Source organism: Numida meleagris, unplaced genomic scaffold (genome assembly GCF_002078875.1).
Source record: "Numida meleagris isolate 19003 breed g44 Domestic line unplaced genomic scaffold, NumMel1.0 unplaced_Scaffold261, whole genome shotgun sequence".
Lineage (NCBI taxonomy): Eukaryota > Metazoa > Chordata > Aves > Galliformes > Numididae > Numida > Numida meleagris.
In genome coordinates this window covers 250,690-269,032 of record NW_018364419.1, presented here as the reverse complement: position 1 = coordinate 269,032, position 18,343 = coordinate 250,690, and the positions used below count along the sequence as shown (strand labels likewise).

The 18,343-nt window shown below is 58.8% G+C and overlaps 3 protein-coding genes across 7 annotated transcripts in view; 2 read left to right on the top strand and 1 right to left on the bottom strand.

The window, feature by feature from the left end:
- Positions 1-2,311, bottom strand: part of LOC110391004 (zinc finger protein 239-like) — a 6,314-nt gene extending 4,003 nt beyond the window's left edge. Inside the window, exons 1-3 of the mRNA XM_021382654.1 lie at positions 1,936-2,311; positions 1,151-1,222; positions 1-196 (exon numbers count right to left, since the gene is read on the bottom strand). Coding sequence (XP_021238329.1) covers positions 1-196; positions 1,151-1,217 — 263 coding nt within the window. The 5' untranslated portion in view covers positions 1,218-1,222; positions 1,936-2,311. The remainder of the gene's footprint in view (positions 197-1,150; positions 1,223-1,935) is intronic.
- A 544-nt stretch (positions 2,312-2,855) lies between these two features.
- Positions 2,856-13,854, top strand: TRIM28 (tripartite motif containing 28). Of its 5 annotated transcripts, none has more exons than XM_021382645.1 (18): positions 2,857-3,130; positions 5,026-5,138; positions 5,218-5,350; positions 5,473-5,608; positions 6,326-6,442; positions 6,550-6,664; positions 7,252-7,398; positions 7,733-7,847; positions 7,919-8,004; positions 10,110-10,359; positions 10,442-10,481; positions 10,843-10,911; positions 11,369-11,567; positions 11,645-11,895; positions 12,621-12,732; positions 12,819-12,893; positions 12,972-13,106; positions 13,195-13,854. In XM_021382645.1, exons 1-18 carry the CDS (start codon positions 2,920-2,922, stop codon positions 13,372-13,374), a joined length of 2,484 nt encoding a protein of 827 aa, XP_021238320.1. In that variant the 5' UTR covers positions 2,857-2,919; the 3' UTR covers positions 13,375-13,854. The 5 variants fall into 5 exon arrangements, with proteins under 5 accessions (XP_021238323.1, XP_021238320.1, XP_021238318.1 ...); XM_021382643.1 differs by having other exon boundaries at positions 10,439-10,481; XM_021382647.1 differs by lacking the exon at positions 10,843-10,911.
- Positions 13,855-14,158: 304 nt separating this feature from the next.
- On the top strand, positions 14,159-17,175 carry UBE2M (ubiquitin conjugating enzyme E2 M; the record flags this gene model as incomplete). The annotated part of the gene is given in 5 exon segments (XM_021382655.1): positions 14,159-14,482; positions 15,775-15,869; positions 16,062-16,100; positions 16,769-16,872; positions 17,112-17,175. Coding segments are annotated over 5 exon segments (411 nt in total), but the record flags the coding sequence as incomplete, so codon positions are not given.
- Between the last annotated feature and the right edge of the window lie 1,168 nt (positions 17,176-18,343).

The following is an 18,343-nucleotide window of genomic DNA, read 5'->3' as shown; positions in this document are numbered from 1 at the left end:
CCGCAGTGGGTGCAGGCGAAGGGCCGCTCGCCGGTGTGCACGCGCCGGTGCACCGCCAGGCGTGAGCGAGCGCCGAAGGTTTTGCCGCAGTCGGCGCAGCGGTGCGGGCTGGGCTGCGGTGGGGAAGCGGAGACGCCGTGCTGGTGGCCGAGGGTGTCGCGGGTGCAGGGGGATGGCTCCGGGGACGGTGCTGGGGCTGCGGGGAGAGGGAAAGGATGAGGAGGGATGGGGTGTGGGGACAGGGGGGACATTTGGAGGGACGCAGGGAGGCAGCGAGGCATGCAGAGTGACATGGAGGCACGGAGTGAAAGGAGGGATATCTGGTGTGACACGTGGAGGAACGTGAGAGGGCAGTGGGACATGCAGAGTGACATGGGGACATGTGGAATAAATAGAGGGCATCTTGAAGGACACGGGGACATCTCGAGGGACATGTGGAGTGACATAGGGGGTACATGGAGTAAAAGCAGGGAGGGGCACATGGAGTGACATGGGAAGGCAGAAAGACCTGAAGAGTAACATAGGGGATACACAGAGTGAGATAGGGACATCTAGAGTGATACAAGGATGTGGGATGACATGCTGAGTGACACAAAGGGAAATAAGGGACACTGGGAGCGACATGGGGATGTGGGGTGGCATGCAGAGCGACAAAGAAGACATGCAGACTGATGGGACGCACAGAGTGACATGAGGAGCACACAGCAATGCAGGGAAGCACCAGGGACACAAAGCACAATGTGGGGGACATACGGACGCAGAGGGGACATGCTGTGTGACACTGGGAGGTGGAGGGACAAGGTAGCATGACAGGGAGGCTGGAGACACAGACAGGGACATGGGGGACATGCAAAGTGACAGAGAGACAGGTCAAGTGACAGAGGAGATGTAGAGTGATGTGACTACATGGACAGGTGGATGCAGAAGGGCCTGATGGCATGGGGATGTGAGTGTCACAGAGGGACCTGGGGACACAGAGAGGACAGGCAGGGACATGAGGGCACACATGGTGGGGCCATGAAGTGACACAGGGAAGCATTATGAGTTGTAAAGACACACTGAAACACACAAGGGACTTGAGGGGACGTGGGGGTGACACACAGAGGGACCTGGGGGACACAAGGGAGACACAGAGGTGACAGGTGCTCACCAGGAGGGATGTGGGAAGGATGTTGTCCTGCGGTCACCAATGTCCAGGGCCCTTTGGTGACAAACATGGTGCCTGCGGGGACATCACTGTTACCCAGTACTCCCAGTCACCCTCCAGTCACGCTCCCAGTTCCCTCCCAGCGCTCCAGTTCCTCTCCCAGTGCTCTCAGACACCCCTCGGTGACTCCCCAGTCACCCAGCACTTCCCTCTCCCAGTGCTCCCAGTCACTCACAGCGCTGGCTGCCACATCCCCAGTGGTGCAGAGCAGGGACACCCCCAGGTGGCACATGCCCTGGGGACACTGGGGAGGCCCCATTGGGTCCCCATGGTGCGATATGGAAGGGGAACCACCCTCTCACCCAAAAAGTGGGAACGAGTGAGAGCCAGGGAGCTGCTAAATTGGTAATGAAGGCAAACCCCTCTTAAACTAGTAACTGGGAAGTGGGAGAAACCCTCCACACTGGGAACAGGAGATCAAGACCTCATCTTATGTCAGGATGTGCCCAGATTCACCTCAGTTTTGGGGCTTCTCCCAAAAACAGGGTGTTAAACAGGCCCAAATATGGGTTCTTTTAGGTGAGATGAGGGACACTTACCTTCATGGGGAGTAAGGGAAACTCTAATTCAGCCCCATTTGCTCCAGTATGGCCCATGCTCATCCCAGGCCTACTTCTGAAACCCTGCCACCACAAGAGAGGACCCCAACCTGCCGCCAAGCCCCCACCAAACCTCCCTGCGACTTTCAGCCAGCAAGATTAAACACTTTTTAAGGTGCATTTACTCACCACCACGCCGCGGTGACCACTTTGGGAAGCTGGAGGCTGCTTTGGATGCTGTCAGGCTTTCTTCTTGGGGGTTGGATGCTCCTGAGAAGTGAAAACACGAGGAAAATGAGGTGGTAAGGTGGAAGGAAGCACAGGAGAGGTAGCATGTGTAAGGGTGGGGGCTTTGGGGTGACACCAGAGGCCCTGAAGTTGCTCACATGCAGCCCAGAGCCTCATGCCAGGCCTACATCCAACTCCTGGGCAACTCCTTGAGCAAGGCCAGGGCTGCTCCACACCCCAGCCCAAGCACAGGCCCCAACCCCACAATTAGGCCCTGCCCCAGGCCTGGACCCACACTCACACCCGGCCCCGGGCCACCACTACCCCAATCCCAGTCCCAGACCTCCTCCACCCCACAGATCGACCTCAAATACCTCCCCCTGACCCCCCCCCCCCCCTTCACCTCCCACAGCGATCGAACCGGAGTGACTCCGGAGCGCTGAGAAGCAGCTGTGGTACTTGCTAAGCTGATTGGCTCGGGGACCTGTCAATCAGGGCGTCTATCCCGCCTTCATGAGGAGTGTGGATGATGATTGGAGAAACTCTACGTCCATCTTCACATCCCCGCCTCCTCTGAGGCGGTCCGATTGCTGATTGGTCTGCAGCATTTCTGCCCGCCCTCTCGATTTCCAAACCACAGCAGGCCTTCATAACGGAGGGGCGTAGAGCATGGAGAAAGATGATTGGACTCAAGCCCTGTCAATCCGCAGTTTCCAGGGCTTTTAATTGGCTCAACAGCGTGGCTCCACCCACCCGGTGAGCCGATTGGTCAGTCCCCTTCAATCCGTCACGCTTGGCCGCCTCCCATAGCCTCTCCGCGCTGTCAATTTCCCCTTGACCCCACCTTCTCAGCACGTCGCGGGCGCTGATTGGCTGCTGGCTGTTTCCAGCCCGCGCGCGCTCGTGGGTCCTGCTGGTGAGGGGCTGAGGGGAGCAGCGGCCGCCATGTCGGCTCCGGTGGCGGAGGCTGCGGAAGCGGCGGGCCCGGCCGAGAAGCGCCCGGACCTCGTGGATCTCCTGGAACGCTGCGGGGGCTGCCGGGAGCTGCTGCAGGCCAAGAGTGAACCGCGGTTGTTGCCCTGCCTGCACTCGGTGTGTCGGCAGTGCCTGCAGACCGGCCCGGGGCCTGCTACCGACTCCGAGCCGGGCGGGCAAGGTGAGGCCTTGATGGCGGGGGGGGAGAGGGCTGAACCTGGGGGAGGCTGGAAGGGCCATGGGGAGAGGAGGAAGAGGAGCGTAGAGTCCTTGGGGGGGGGATGGAGTGGGAGTGCTGCTGGTGGAGCTCTCCGAGGCCCGGGTTGGAGGGTTAGAAACCGCGTTCGGTGCCGGGTGCGTGGCAGGGAGCTCCGTTCGGTCGGCTCCGTGCCCCGACTCAGAACGAGCTGATTCCAAGCGGGCCTTCCCTTACCTGCTCCAGGAAAGAGGTTCAGTACATCAGCGTTACCTCCTTGATGCAGAGGCACAGATCCTTCCTGTTTTCTAAACAAGCTTCAGGGCTATCCATCAGCGAACGGCAGCAAGCGTAACGATATCGCTGCGGCTTAGATCAGGAGCGTGGGGCTGTGGGGGAGGGGGTGGGATGGAGGGGAGCAGGCGGCTGTGGGGGAAATGGGTCAAGGCCAATGGTGGGGAAGGGGCGGGAGCTCGTGAGGGGTAGTGCTGGGGCCTAGGGTGCTGTGGAAAAGGGCAGGAAATTATGGACTGCCATAGGGGGAGTATGGGGCTCAGGGGGTGGGGGTTGGGAGATGAGGACTATGCCGTGCTCTGGGGGGAGGGGAGGGAGAGGGAAGGGACGGAGGGAAGCTGGGTGTTGTGCAGCCCCACAGGGAGTGGGGGGCGGGACATGCAGTCTCATGCAGGGGAGCAGGGGGTTCTTGAGGTGCTGTGGAGGGGGGTGGTGGGCTCTGAGGTGCCATGGAGGCCCTGGGGATAGATGGAGAGGCTGTGTTATGGGGGGTAGGGTAGAGGGATACTCTGGGAGGAGAGAGAGACAGGAGGGGAGATGGGGCTTGGAGGGGGAGTAGAGAGGAATGAGGGACCCTGATGTGGGATGGAGGAGAGCATGGAGTCTTAGGGGTGCGGGGGAAGGAGGGAAGAGGGGAGTAGAGGACCCGGGGGGTGTCTTGGAGTGGAGCTGGGAGTCATGGAGGGGAGCATGGCACTCCGGGAGGATGGCGGGGTGGTAGAGGGAGCACAGGGCCCTGTGCAATGGATGTGCACAGGGACGTGCAATGGAGGGAGACAGGAGATGATGCAGTGCCGTGGGAGGGAGCGGGGGAGACTGTGCAGTGCCATGGAGGAGTGCTGGGTGGCATGGATCCCTGTGGAGAAGAGCAGGAAGCCGTGCAGTGCTGGGATATGGGGGTTTTCTTTGCTGGTGGGGAGGGGGGGATGAAGAGGAGCATGGGGTCATGCGGGTAGTACAAAGGAGCAACGGGTCATGGGGAGTGCAAGGTGACGCAGCCCCACGGAGGGGAGCTGGGGGGTCATGCGGTGCCATGGAAGGGAGCTGGAGGCCATGCAGCACGATGGAAGGGAGCAGGGGACCGTGCAGTGCTGGGATTTGGAGTTTTCTTTGCTGTATCTCTTGGTGATGTCTCCTCTGCCACAGAGAAGGTTCTGGAGAGAGATCCCAGAGCGCTGCCTTATGTCTTGCCCTGCCTGAGGCACAGAGGAGGGGGGGGCTGCCCGGGGGTGGTGGAGCGTTGCTTTAGGCCATGGCTTTGTTTGGAAGTTCTTTGTCAGGGATTTGCCTGGGCAAAGCCATTGCCATGGTGCAGTTGGTGGACCTGCTTGGGTCATGGTCCCCACCCCAAGGCTCCATCCCTGTTTTGGTGTCATCAGGAAGAGCCCCAGGGCTCCAGTTTTGGAGACCTTCAGCAGATGCCCACAAAGGCACTGAATCTCCTGGCTCTGCTGGATCCTGTTAGCACCTTGCCAATGAACCATTGTGGTGGTGGGGTTTTTTCTGGGGGGGAGAGGGGCTGCAAGGAGGGGAATCTTTGGTGACAAATGATGACCTCAGCACCCACCTTGCTCTCCTCACCGCAGTGGTCGACTGCCCCATCTGCAAGCACCAGTGTCCTTTGCAGGATGTGGTAGAGAATTACTTCCTCAAAGACAAAGGAGCAGAGACAGCTGATGCCAACCAGGCCTCCTTTCAGGTAACGAGCCATTTGTATCTAATTAGCGGGTTCATTAGCGCTCTGGGATGGCCCTGACTCACCCCTCCCACCCAAACAGTGCTGCACCAGCTGCGAAGACAATGCTCCTGCCACCAGCTTCTGCGTGGAGTGCTCGGAGCCACTCTGTGATACCTGCGTGGAGGCCCACCAGCGGGTCAAGTACACCAAGGACCACACGGTGCGAGCAGCAGGTCTGTCCTTGTCACCCCCCTGGGGCAGCAGCGCCATCATTGGGCACAGGGGGGCACATCCAGAGCCAGGCTGGGTGCCTGTTGCACCAGCGTGGTGACATCACGGTGACATCACCCCACAGGCAACACCAAGGTGAAGGAGGTGGAGCATACTGTGTACTGCTCCGTGCACAAGCAGGAGCCACTGGTGATCTTCTGTGACACGTGTGACACGCTCACCTGCCGCGACTGCCAGCTCAACGTGCACAAGGACCATCAGTGAGTGGCGTCGGCGTTAATCAGTGCACAAAATTTGGTTTTCCGGGGGGCTAATTATCCTTTGAATCAGTTTGTTGTCACAGTGAAACGCTGCTTTCAGGCAAATGAGATAGCAGGATTTTTTTTTATTGCGTGCCTTCAGTAATGAAGAGCACAGATCACTAATTAAACTGATTTTTTAGTTGTTAAAAGGAACTCCAGTTAGCTAGCTGTCTAATTACTACCACTTAGTAATTATTACAGTAATGAATCTCATTAGTTGCTACTTGGTCAATCCCTTCAGTAGCTAACCAGCTAACAAGCATGTCAGTTTCCTCTAATTTTTTGTTTCTGAACTGCTTAGTTGGATGGTTAATTAGCAAATAGTTTTGTTTGGGGAAGTTTAAGTTCTTGGGGGGGTGTTAAGATGGGATTTTGGAGGTTTAAATAGAGATTAGATCTTAAGGAGTTGGGGGCGTGAGTCATCAACCACTAAAAATCATTGCAGTTACCTTCTTAGTAATTAATTGAGTTAGTTTTCATTTCAGGTAATGACTCACTCTCAGGCTGGTTGAATTGCCTGGTCGGGTTTATGATGGGTTTGGTTTATTAGGCCCATGAGGTGCAGGGTCCATGTGGGGGCCACTTTGAGCCCCCCCACAGGTCAATAGTGCCCGATGGGACGTTCCACAGCTCGCAGCACCTCCAGATTCCTCTGTTTCACCCCTCGCCCTGTAGGTATCAGTTCCTGGAGGACGCGGTGAAGAACCAGCGCAAGATGCTGGCCACGCTGGTGAAGCGCCTGGGCGACAAGCACGCCAGCCTGCAGCGCTCCACCAAGGAAGTGCGCAGCTCGTACGTGCCCCACCTGCCCCTGGGGGCTTTTATCACCCCCCAGAGGAGTTATTTTCTCCCAGAGGGGGATGCTGCCCACCCTCACCCCTTCCCTCCCGTGCTGGCAGCATCCGCCAGGTGTCTGATGTGCAGAAGCGGGTGCAGGTGGACGTGAAGACGGCCATCCTGCACATCATGAAGGAGCTCAACAAGCGCGGCAAGGTGCTGGTGAGCGACGCCCAGGTGAGCCACGCTTCCCCTCACCATCCTCTTGGGTCACCTCCCCCCATCGCTGACTGTCTCACGCCAGTTATTGGAGGTGGAGGGAGAGAGAGAAAAGGGGTCGTGAAAAGATGGGAAATAAAAGCAAGGATTTGTTATAGAAGGCAGAGACGGTCACCACTGTGAATTCCCAGTATCCCACGAGCCCGTAGTCTCTGCACTGGTGGGGTGGATCCTGAAGTTCTTTGTTTGAGGCGTCCTTTTAAACTCTCCTTTGTTTTTTTGTCGGGGTGTTTTTGTTGGTTTTTTTTGCTGGTTTCCTATGGTAACGGCATGGGCAGCACTTCTGCAAAGGCTTTCCTGCTTCTGGGTAGGAAGGGCCCCTTCAACCCAGCCCTCCCCCCTCTGCCCCAAGAGTGACTTGGCTGCACAAAACCCGTTCTTCCAGTTGCTTAACTGCAGGACATTCCTCTTATCTTGTTGCCCCTGGCAACCATACATAGGCAGAGGTGAGGCCTGTCAAAAGGAAATGCCTGCCAGCGCTCCGGCAAGCTTTGAGACCTAAGGCATCTTGTATAGTCTCTCACAGTGATGTGTCCTCCTCACAGAAGGTGACGGAGGGGCAGCAGGAGAAGCTGGAGCGGCAGCACTGGGCCATGACCAAGCTGCAGAGGCACCAGGAGCACGTCCTGCGCTTCACCTCCTGGGCCCTGGAGAGCGAAAACACCACGGCGCTGCTCCTCTCCAAGAAACTGGTGAGCTGCTGCTGGGGGGGAATCCCTTCCTGCAGGGAATAATGCGGCTGTCTGCCCTGCCCCGTGGTCAGCGTGACCACTCTAGTTGCTCTGGGGACAGTGCAGGAGGGTCCTGGGGACATACTGTGTCCCCTTGTGCTGTAATGGGTGCCCCCTCCTTCAGGGTCCCCATGGTGTGATGGGTGACACCTGGGTGCTGCCACCTGTCTTCATGGTGTGACCTAGGGCACTGCCACGTGTTCTCTCAGGGTCCCTACAGTGTGATGCGACTGCCCTTGGGGTCCCCGTGGCACAGTGGGTGCCCTTGGGTTGTGACAGCCCCCCTCCCCCCCAGATCCACTTCCAGCTCCAACGTGCCCTCAAGATGATCGTGGACCCGGTGGAGCCGCAGGGTGACATGAAGTTCCAGTGGGATCCTAACGCCTGGACCAAGAGTGCTGAGAGCTTTGGTGAGCCCAGAAGGAGGGGGGGCACCCTGGGGGCTCTCTGGGCCCCCCTGACACCCACACCTCTCTCACAGGCACCATCGTGTCGGAGAACAGCCTCCTCCCACCGTCCCTCAGCCCCCAGCCGCCGACTGCCAGCCCCACTTCAGGCCCCTCACAGGTACCCTGGGGGCAGGGGTTGCGTTTTGGGGGGAATCTTGCGCTTTCAAGGGCTGCTCTGAAAGTCGTGCCTCCTATTTTATTCCGTTGCCTGCAATGTCAGGCGGATGTTGGTGGTATGGCAGTAGAGGTTGGATCTTGTCACTACGCTGTGAGGTTTTGTTGCTGTGCGACAGATGGCAGTAGAGGAGCGTTCATTGTCTGTGGAGGACATTTAAATTCAGACTCCATTATTTCTTTAGTGCCACAGTTCTGCTCGTAGCAAAGTGGCACAGACAACGCATCATAATGCATTTTCTGAGGAGTTAGCAATTCCTTTCTGCTTGGCGCCTGGCTCAGCGGTCAATGCTTCACCAGCTCAGAGGACGAAGGAAGTCTTGTATCGCACAGCTTGTCGTGCACACTTTCTGTCACCGTGATTAAACAGACCTGAAGTGAGAGTGAAAGCCAACCCAGCAGCGGGCTGCACGCCCGCCTGTGGTATGACTCTGTGGCCTTTGAAGTCGGTGCTTTCAGTTGTCACAGGGCTCTGTGTGGTCTTTGGGTTTCCTTATCTCTTGGACGATCTCGTGGCAGTGGCATGGTTTCTGTGTGGACCACAAATTCCTCGAAATGACAGAGAAATTCATTCACACTGGGGCAGAGATTAAATATTCACAGGTGTGCGCTTCAGGGCTTATCAGATTCAAGCCCTCCTGCATCTAGTGGGAAGAAATAAGCACCTCTGTGACCAGAGCTGAGGTAGATGAGCGAAGGAGCTGTATTGCGTGGATGGATCTCAGGAAAGATGGAATGTTTGCACTCCGTGAGGCATAAGTGCAAAAGCCAACAAACGCAAAGGCGAAGAAGAGGGCAGATGGTTCAAAAGATCTTTACTGCTGACTGCAAAATGAATCGCTTCTTGTTTCCTGACACATCCCCAACCCATGAACTGTGGCTGAGAGATCATACAAGAAGGGATTCAAAGCCATGAAAGGTGCCCTCAGGTCCCTGCAAATTGGGGCAGTGGTGACTTGTCTCCCCCGCTCCTGCCCCCTGGCAGGACGGTTGCTATAACCAGCAAGAACTCACATACCCACCCTGTGTCAGTCAGCTGTTCACAGGCACCATCATCTCCACCATCACCTTCCAAGGACTGAATGAGTGGCTCGTGTTCTGTGTAATGTAGGAATTGCGTGTGCACAATGGCTGCTCTGAAAGTAATGCCTCCCATTTTATTCCATTGGCCCACGGCACTGGAGGCGGATGTTGGCGGCATGGCAGTAGAGGTGGAACCTTCCCACCCTTCCCATTAAATGTTGTTGCCATGCGACAGATGGCAGCAGAGGGGCAGTCTGACAAGATGGCGTCTGACATGGAAGTGCGTATGAAGCAAAGGTGTGTAATTGAATTCCTCCATGCGGAAAAAATTGCCCCCATTGACATTCATCGACGCTTGCTGAACGTTTATGGAGACCTGACGGTGGATGTGAGCACCGTGAGGCGCTGGGTGGTGCGTTTCAGCAGCGGTGACAGCGACGTGAAAGACAAGCCACGTTCCGGACGGCCATGCACAGCTGTCACGCCGCGAAATGAAGAGTGTCTGGATCAGCTCATCTGCACGAATCGGCTGACGGTGGTGACTATGTTGGAAAACCGTGTTTTGTAGCTGAGGGTGTGCTCTCTCCAACAGTGTTATTGTGCTCTTTGTATCTGTTGTAGTTTCCATGGTGATAAATAGGAGGCATTACTTTCAGAGCGACCTTTCTTTCTCTCCCTTCTCCTCCCTCTTCTTTCTCGCGCTCTTCCTTTGTTTCCCTTTGTCACTCTTTTATTTCTCGTTCTTTTTTTCCTCGTTATTTCTTTCGTTTTCTTCCTGTTTTCTCTTGCTCATTGTTCTTCCTTTCTCTTATTGTTCTTTCTCATTCTTTTATTTTTCTCTCTGTTTCTCATTATTCCTCCTTTATTTCTGTTACTCGGTGCCCTTTCTGCTCTATTCTCTCTCTGACTCTTCTTTCTTTCACTCATTCTTTCTTTCTCATCGTCCTTCTTTATTTTTCCTTCTTTCTCATTGTTCTCTCTTTGCCCCACCCTTCTAACAGGATCCCCCCCATTATTCTCTTTCAGGGTTCCCTGAAAGCCACAGTGGTGAGCAAAGGGCAGTGTGCCCCCAGCCCCCTCCTGCAGTCCCCCAAAGCACCCCAGCCCGACAACAAGCAAGGGCAGGAGACCCCTGGCACCCCCCAAGCTGGCGAGGAGGGGGTGGGGACACCAGACATGCCTCGGTGTCCCTTGGGAACTGAGGGTTCTGACCTGTCCCCCCCCCACCTCGAACCTCAGGTGTCTGAGACCCCCAAGGATGCCAACGTGGAGCTGGGTGAGTGTGGGGTTGACCTTGGGGGAGTTGTGTGGAGGAGGAGGGTGGCCCCTGACAGCTCTTTATTTTTTTTTCTCAGCAGGTAATGCCTCTCCTGAAGCTGCTGGCACAGGAGTGAAGAGGTGAGTCCGCTTTGTCCCTTGTCACCCTCTGCCTTTGGAAACCCCGCAGACCCCCTTGTAGCTGTCCCCTGTCACCCTGGGAACCCTGTCACCCCGTGTCCAGGGGATAGCTGCAACATCCCTGTCCCTTGCCACCCCATGCCTGGCCTTCCCCTGCTCCTTGTCACCTCATCCTCAGAGATAGTCACGCTCTTCTTCACGCTCCTCATCACTGCATGCCCAGGCACGGGGCCACTATGTCCCTGGGTGGTGGGGCTCCATCCCAGCTCTTCCACCTCCTCCTGGCCTGGGGGAACCTGATTTTAGGGGGTGGCCCGGGGCTCTGGCATCCAGGCAGTGCCCTGACACCCTCCTTGTGCAGGAGAAGACGTGTTAATCCTCCTCACCAGGAGGTGGAAGAGAAGTTTGTTCCAAAGCTGCTCGTTAAGCGGTAATGAGGACAGCTTGGGGATTGGGGGTGGGGTGGGGAGAGGGCCGAGGCACCTCCTTCAGATGGAATGGGTGGGTGGGAGGTAGAGCTGCTCCAGGCTTCTGTCCCTTCTGAGGACGAGGACAGCCCCTTGTCCCTTGGTACCCAGGGGTGACACAACCTCTCTGTCCCTTGTCACCTACTGACAGTCAAGAGAGGACCACTACCCTGTCCTTGTCACCCTCTCCCTGAGGCTCCCTTGTCATGCCGTGACTAGGATGACCCTGTCCCTTGTCCCCCTATGCCTTGGGGGTGGCTAGACCCACCCCCCTCCCCCCCCCCCCCTTGGCCCTGTGTACCGGGGGTGACACCCCTATCCCAAAGGACCCGGGGACTCCCAGTGCCCCAAACCCCATGGAAATCTTCCTGAGGGGCTTAAGGGGCTCCCCCCGCATCCTGATCCCCCAATGCTCCCCAGGAGCCACCCCTCAGGGGGCCCCCTGCTCCGCAAAGTGCCGCGGGTCAGCCTGGAGCGCCTGGAGCTGGACCTGTCGGGGGAGGTGCAGCCCCCCGTCTTCCGCGTCTTCCCCGGCACCTCGGCTGAGGAGTTCAGCCTCATCGTCATTGAGCGGGGGGCACAGCCCCAGCCCGCTCCTCCCCCCCTACCTACTGTCAAGGTGAGCGTCCTTCTGTTCCTCCCCACTTCCCTCCCCGCGTCCTTCCATCTGTCTCACCCCGCTGTCCCTCTTCGCAGGAGGAGCAGAAGGAATTGTCCATCGGAGACGCCGAGGACATCAAACCTGTGGGGCTGCCTCCCGAGCCCCCCAGCCGGGTGGTGGGAGCACCTGAAATCCCCCCGGCACCCAGCGTTGCCCCCCCAGGGACCCACCGCAACGTCTCCTGCTGCCGGGTCTGCTGCCAGGCCGGTGCTGTGGTGATGTGTGACCTCTGCGAGCGCTGCTACCACCTCGACTGCCACCTCCCCGTCCTCCAGGTGGTCCCCAGGTACATCTGGTCCCCCTGGGATCCCCTGCTGGTGGCCTTTGTCACCTCCCCGGGTCCCTCTGCATCCCTAGGTGGATCTTGGGGATCTTGCTGCTTCCCAAATCTTCAGGGATCACCCAGAGCTGCCAGATCTTTGGGCTCCGCTGATCTCCCATGGGATCTACTGCTTGGCCCAAGATGGTGGTGGAATTGCTGCCACCCCTCTGCATTCTTTGGGAGGGGATCCTCTGGGGCTCCATCCTAATGCCCTGGATCCAGTCCTTCCCCCAACCCTGATGACCCTGGCAGCTGCTGGAGGCAATCCCATACATCCACCTCTCAAGCCCACATTCTTGGGGATCTCCTGGCCCTCATCTGTGTTGGGATCTACCTGTTAATCCCAAAGCCTTAAGGAATCTGATGGGTCTGACCCACATGGGGCTTTGCTCTTCCATTGGGGATCCTAGTCCAACTGGGGCCCCAGTTCCCTTGGGATCCTATTGCCCTGATCCATGCGGAAGGCCATGTGTTGGTCTCAGACATCTTTGCTTCTGAGGGAGCTGCTCTCCTCCAATCCTTTGCAGATCCCACAAGTTGATCCTTGATCCACAGGGGATTAACTGTGATCCATAGGGGATTTCCCCGTTGATCCCAAATCCCTTGGAACTCCAAGCTCCCATTCTACCCCCCGAGCTGGGAGGGGAGTGCTGTGGGGCTCTCAGTGGATCCCTCACCTCGTCCCATAGCCACGACTGGCGCTGCCTGCTGTGCCAGGACCTGCCACCCCCCACTGAAGAACTCACCAACGGCGGTCCCGAGGAGGGCCAGCTCCCCACGCTCTGCCCCACGGACCAGCAGGTGCGTACAACGGATGGGGTTGGGCATCTGGGGATCCACTGTTGGGAAGGGGGGATGGAGGAGGGATCCTTTTTACCTATCTACAGAAGTGCGAGCGCGTGCTACTGGAGCTGCTGTGCCACGAGCCCTGCCGCCCCCTGCACCGCCTTTCCAGCTCCATGGTGAGTGCTGCAACCCACTGGCATCCCCTGGGATCTTCTGTGAGGGATTCCCCCTTTCATCCTATTCTGTCCCTACAGGGGAGCAGCGACGCCATCGACCTGACCCTGATCCGTGCCAAGCTGCAGGGGAAGCTCTCCCCCGGCTACACCTGCCCCGAGGAGTTCACCAGCGACATCGGTCGCATGATCCGGCAGTTCAACCACCTGACAGAGGTGGGGAGCCCCCCACTGCCCCCCCCCCACCCCCAGGGGCTCTCTGTGGAGGTCCAGCACCCCCTAATCTCCCTGTTTTAACCCCCAGGACAAAGCCGACGTGCAGTCCATCCTGGGCGTGCAGCGCTTCTTCGAGGAGCAGCTCAGCGCTGCCTTCGGCAGCCGCAGCTTCTCCACCCTCCTGGATGCCAGCATGCCCAGGGAAGGGGCTGAAGTCTCCGCAGCAGCCCCCCCCACCCCCCTCCCTGCCCCTCCTCTGGCCCCCTGAGCCTCCTCGCATTGCTCTGGGCTGGTGGATAGAGTGGAGCTGAGCGGGTGGGCCTGACATCCTCAGCGACCAGCAGGAGGGGCGAGGCAGGGGTATCCCCGTGTTTCCCCCGGGGCTGTGGGGCTCTCCCTGCAATCCGTGTTTTTTTTTTTTTTCCCCCCCATCCTGTGGGGCTGTGCTGTTTCACCCCTCCTCTTGTGTTTGTGGGGTAGACCTGGTGTCCTCAGAAACAGGAGGGCTGGGAGGTGAGGGCCTCCTTGTGCCCCCTCTGCCCATCGTGGCTGGCCCCCTGGTGTTTTATTTGGGTTCTGTTTTTCTTTTTTTTTTCCCCTCTCCCATGGGTCTGTCCTGTGCCCCCCCCACCGCCGCGAATACGGGGCCATCCCATTCTTATGGAGGTTTTCCCTCTTCCTTTTATTGGGAGTGCCCCCCTCTATCTTTATGGTATTAATAAATAAAGTTATTTCTTAATCTCTTGGAGCTCCTCTTCATTTCAGTCCGTCCGTTCTTTTTGTTCCATGCGCCCACCCCCCCCGCGCTAGGTCGCGACTGGGAGGGGGAGGAGTGCCCACAACAAAGATGGCGGCGCCCCATAAAGCCCGGAAGCCCCACCCCTTCCCTGGCAGCCCCGCGCCTATCAGCGATTGGCTGCGGAAAAACCCGAAGCCTTCCGGAGATAGCCGAAGGCCGCGGGTGAAGGGAGACTTCCGGAAAGAGCCGCGAAAACGCCGGAAAGAGTCTCCTTCCTTCCGGAAGAACCCGAACCTTCTCCGAACGCCGCCGAACCATTCCGGAAAACACCGAAGCTCCTTCCGGACAGTCCCGAAGCTCTTCCGGAAGTTGCCGAGCGGCGCCGGCCGTTGCCCACCCTCCGTCTCCTCAGCGCCGCCGCCGCCGCTCCCCCGGCGCCGCTCCGCCGCCCCCTCCGCCGCCTCCTCCCCGCCGGGGGGGGCCCACCCGGTCCGCCGCCCCCGGCCCGGCGCGGCCCGGCCCGGCAGGATGATCAAGCTCTTCTCGCTGAAGCAGCAGAAGAAGGAGGAGGAATCGGCGGGCGGCACCAAGGGCACCAGCAAAAAGGCCTCGGCCGCGCAGCTCCGCATCCAGAAAGGTGCGGGGGGGGAGGGGGGGTGGGGCCTGGGGGGGGGGTCCCAGTATGGCCCCAGTACGAACTGTGTGCTGGTCCCAGTGGGATCCGTGTGCTGGTCCCCGTGTGGGCTCGGTGTGGGGCACGCGCTGGTCCCAGTGTGACCCCAGTGGTGGGCCGCAGACTGGTCCCAGTAGGGTCTGTGCACTGGTCCCAGTATGGCCCCGGTGTGGGGCTGCGCTGGGCCTCGCGTGGCCTGTGTCCTGGTCGTGGTCGGACCCCACTGTGGAGCATGCTCTGTTCCCGGTGCGGCCCCATTGTGGGACACATGCTGATCTCGTTGTGGCCCCAGCACGGTCTTTGTGCTGGTCCCAGTATGGCCTCAGCGTGGTCTGTGTATTGGTCCCAGTGCAGCCCTGCTGTGGTCTGTGTACTGATCCCAGCAGGACGCCAGTGTGGGGCTTGCACTGGTACCAGTATGGTCACACTATGGGGCTAGCATGGCCCCATTGTGGAGCTCACGCTCATTCCTGTTGTGCTCCATTTGGGTCTGTGTACTGGTCCCGCTATGGCCCAGTGTGGGGCATGCACTGGTCCCAGTGTGGTCTGTGTATTGATCCCAGCATGGCCCTGGTGTGGGGCACCCGCTGGTGCCAGAACAGTCTATGTACTGGGCTCAGTATGGCCTTGGTTTGGGGCACACAGTGGTCTCAGTATGGCCTGTGTACTGGTCCCAGTACAGCTCCAGTGGTGAGGCACTCAGTGGTCCCAATATGATCCCAGTATGATCTCTGTACTGGTCCCTTCATGGCTCTGGATTAGGGCAGACACTGCTCGCAGGGTGGTCCATGTACTGGTCCCAGTATGACCCTAGTGGTGGGGCACATACTGGTCCCAGCATGGTCCCAGTAGGGTCTGTGTACTAGTCCCAGTATTGGCTTGGTGTGGGGCACACGCTGGTCCCAGTAGGACCCCACTGTGGGTCATGCGCTGATCCCAGTATGGCTCCACTGTGGGGCTCACACTGATCCCAGTAGGCACCCAGTATGGTCTATGTACTGGTCTCACTGTGGGCTATGTGTAGGGTTGCACTGGTCCCAGTATGACCATAGTGGTGGGGCATAAACTGGTCCCAGTATGGTCTGTGTAGTTGTCCCAGTATAGTTTATGTACTAGTCCCAGTATGGCTTCGGTGTGGTGCTCTCCTGGTCCCAGTATGGCTGTGCTGGGAGCACTGGGAGTGTGATGCTCTGCCCCCGGGGGTGGCCGTGGCCCTGTCCCCACGTGTCCCCCTGTGTCCCCACGTGTCCCCGCAGACATCAACGAGCTGAACCTGCCCAAGACGTGCGAGATCGACTTCTCCGACCAGGACGACCTGCTGCACTTCCGCCTCCTCATCTGCCCTGACGAGGTGGGTCCCCTGCCCACCCCCACCTTGGGATCCCCTTCTTCATTTCCTCCTGTCCCCCCCCCGGCTTCTCCCTACGGATCCCTCCTTTCTCTCATCCCCTTTGTCCTCTCTTATCCCTTGGAGTGTCCCCGTGTACCCTGCGCCCCTCCCCCCCGGTGTCCCCATCCCCGGTGACATCTGTCTCTCCCATAGGGTTTCTACAAGGGAGGGAAATTCGTCTTCAGTTTTAAGGTCAGTCCTGCACCGGGGTGGCCCCGTGGCCACCAGCGCTCATCCCGCAACCACCAAGACGTCCCCAGGGTGGCAGCGGGGGTGGTGGCCACCGAGGTGGCACCCACAGTTCTGAGCGTGGGGCTCCAGGAGGTGGGTGGCCACTGAGACCTCACCTGTGGCCACCACAAGGGTTGGGACTGGGACCAGGGGGTGGTGGCCATCGAAGTGTGACCGCTGGCCACGTGTTCACCCTGTAGATTGGAGATGGGATGAGGGGGACTTGGTGGCCAGCAGGATGGGATCGGTGGCCACTCTGTGGTTTAGGACTGGGAACAGGGGTTGGTGGCCGCTGAGGTGTGACCTGTGGCCACGTGTTCATGCTACACGTTGGAGGTGGAGCAGGGAGTCGTGGTGACCACCAGGATGGGGTCGGTGGCCATTCTATGGGTTGGGACTGGAATGGGGGGTGGTGGCCACCAAAGCATGACCAGTGGCCACCAAAACAGTATCTGGGCTGCCACGTGCCTGTCCCTGGGGGTTGGTAAGCCTAGGGCTTGGCGGCCATGAAGATGTGCCACCAGCTGTGTGCTGTAGGGTGGAGAGAAGCAGCTGGTGGCCACCAAGATGTGGCTGGTGGCCACGGGGGGGATTCAAACTCTGACACTACCCCTGCTACCCCCCCCCAGGTCGGACAGGGCTACCCCCACGACCCGCCGAAGGTGAAGTGTGAGACGATGGTCTATCACCCTAACATCGACCTGGAGGGCAACGTCTGCCTCAACATCCTCAGGTGGGCCACCAACACGGCTGAGATGGTGGCCACCGTCCCCTCTGCGGTGGCCACAGCTGGAGCTGGGTCCCAGTTTGGTCCCGGACACCCATCTGGGTGGAATGGGGTGCAAATTGTTCCCCCCCCCCTCCCCCCCGTGTGTATGTTGTCTCTGCACACCTCAAATGTGGGCATGAGGTGGCCATGGCCACCTCCATGGTGGCCCTGGTGGCCCCTCTGATGCCCAGCTCTGTCACCAGAGAGGACTGGAAGCCCGTCCTGACGATAAACTCCATCATCTACGGCCTGCAGTACCTTTTCCTGGTGAGTAGCGTCTGGGGTGAGGGCTCATCAATGGGTGGCGGACACTGGAGTGGCCCATGGGGACACCTGGTGGCTCTGAGACACCTCTTGGGTGCGCCTGGTGGTTTGAGGACACCTCTTGGAGCCGCCAAGTGACGCTTGGGACACCCTGAGGTGGCACCTGGTGGCCTTGGGACAACTCCTGGTGGCTTGGGTACACCTGAGGGCACCTGATGGTTTGGGGACATCTCTTGGAGCCGCCAAGGACACCTCGAGGTGGCACGTGGTGGCTTTGGGACACCTCCTGGGGGACACCCAGTGGCCTTTGGGACATCTGTGTTTGCCTCATGGCCTTGAGACACACCCAGGTGGCACCCAGTGGCCTTGAGTCATTTCCTGGAGCCACCAAGGGGACTTGGCACACACTGATGTGGCACCTGGTGGCCTCGGGACGCCTCCTGGGACATGTGGTGGCTGGGGGACACCTTTTGGTGGCCCTCATTGATGTTGGGAGACCCTCAGGTGGCACCTGGTGGCCTTGGGACACCTCTTGGAGCCACCTAGTGACCCTGGGTCACCCTGGGACATCTCTTGGGGGCATGTGTTGGCTCTGGGGACAGCGCTTGGGGATACCTGGTGGTCTGGGGACGTCTCTTGGAGCCACCAAGTGACACTTCAGGTCACCCCGAGGTGGCATCTGGTGGCTTTGGGGACATCCCATGGGTGGGACTGCTGGGAGTATTTGGGAGGGGGGTGCTGCTGGGGTACTGGGGGGTGCTAAGGGATATCGGGGGAGGGGATACATGAGGGGGTCCCCGGGGACAGTTGGGATTGAGGGAGCATTGAGGGGTCCCTTAATAAAGGGGGGGAGGGGGGTATTAATGGGTCCTAGGAGGTATGGGGGGGCATTAAGGAGTAATATGAAATATGGGGGGGGGGGGAGGGGAGTTAAATAGTTTATGGGTGTATAGCAGAGGGTCTCAGGAGTGTATTAATAGTGTAGGGGGTGGATTCAAGGGTGGAGGGGGGCAGTTACCCCTTGGGGGGGGGCAGTTAGACCTTTAGGGGTACAGTTATCCCTTTTAGGGGGCAGATATCCCTTTGGAGGTGCAGTTAGCCTTGATGGGGGCAATGAGTCCTAGATGGGGGGGCAAGAACACAACCCCTCCCCACCGCCTGGTCCTGGTGG

Bases quoted from the DNA above. Each gene is read 5' to 3' on its own strand.
- TRIM28 (XM_021382643.1), top strand. From the start codon at position 2,920: ATGTCGGCTCCGGTGGCGGAGGCTGCGGAAGCGGCGGGCCCGGCCGAG. The intron at 3,131-5,025 runs GTGAGGCCTTGA...TCCTCACCGCAG, and splicing joins CTCCGAGCCGGGCGGGCAAG to TGGTCGACTGCCCCATCTGC. The intron at 10,360-10,438 runs GTGAGTGTGGGG...TTTTTTTCTCAG, and splicing joins GGATGCCAACGTGGAGCTGG to CAGGTAATGCCTCTCCTGAA.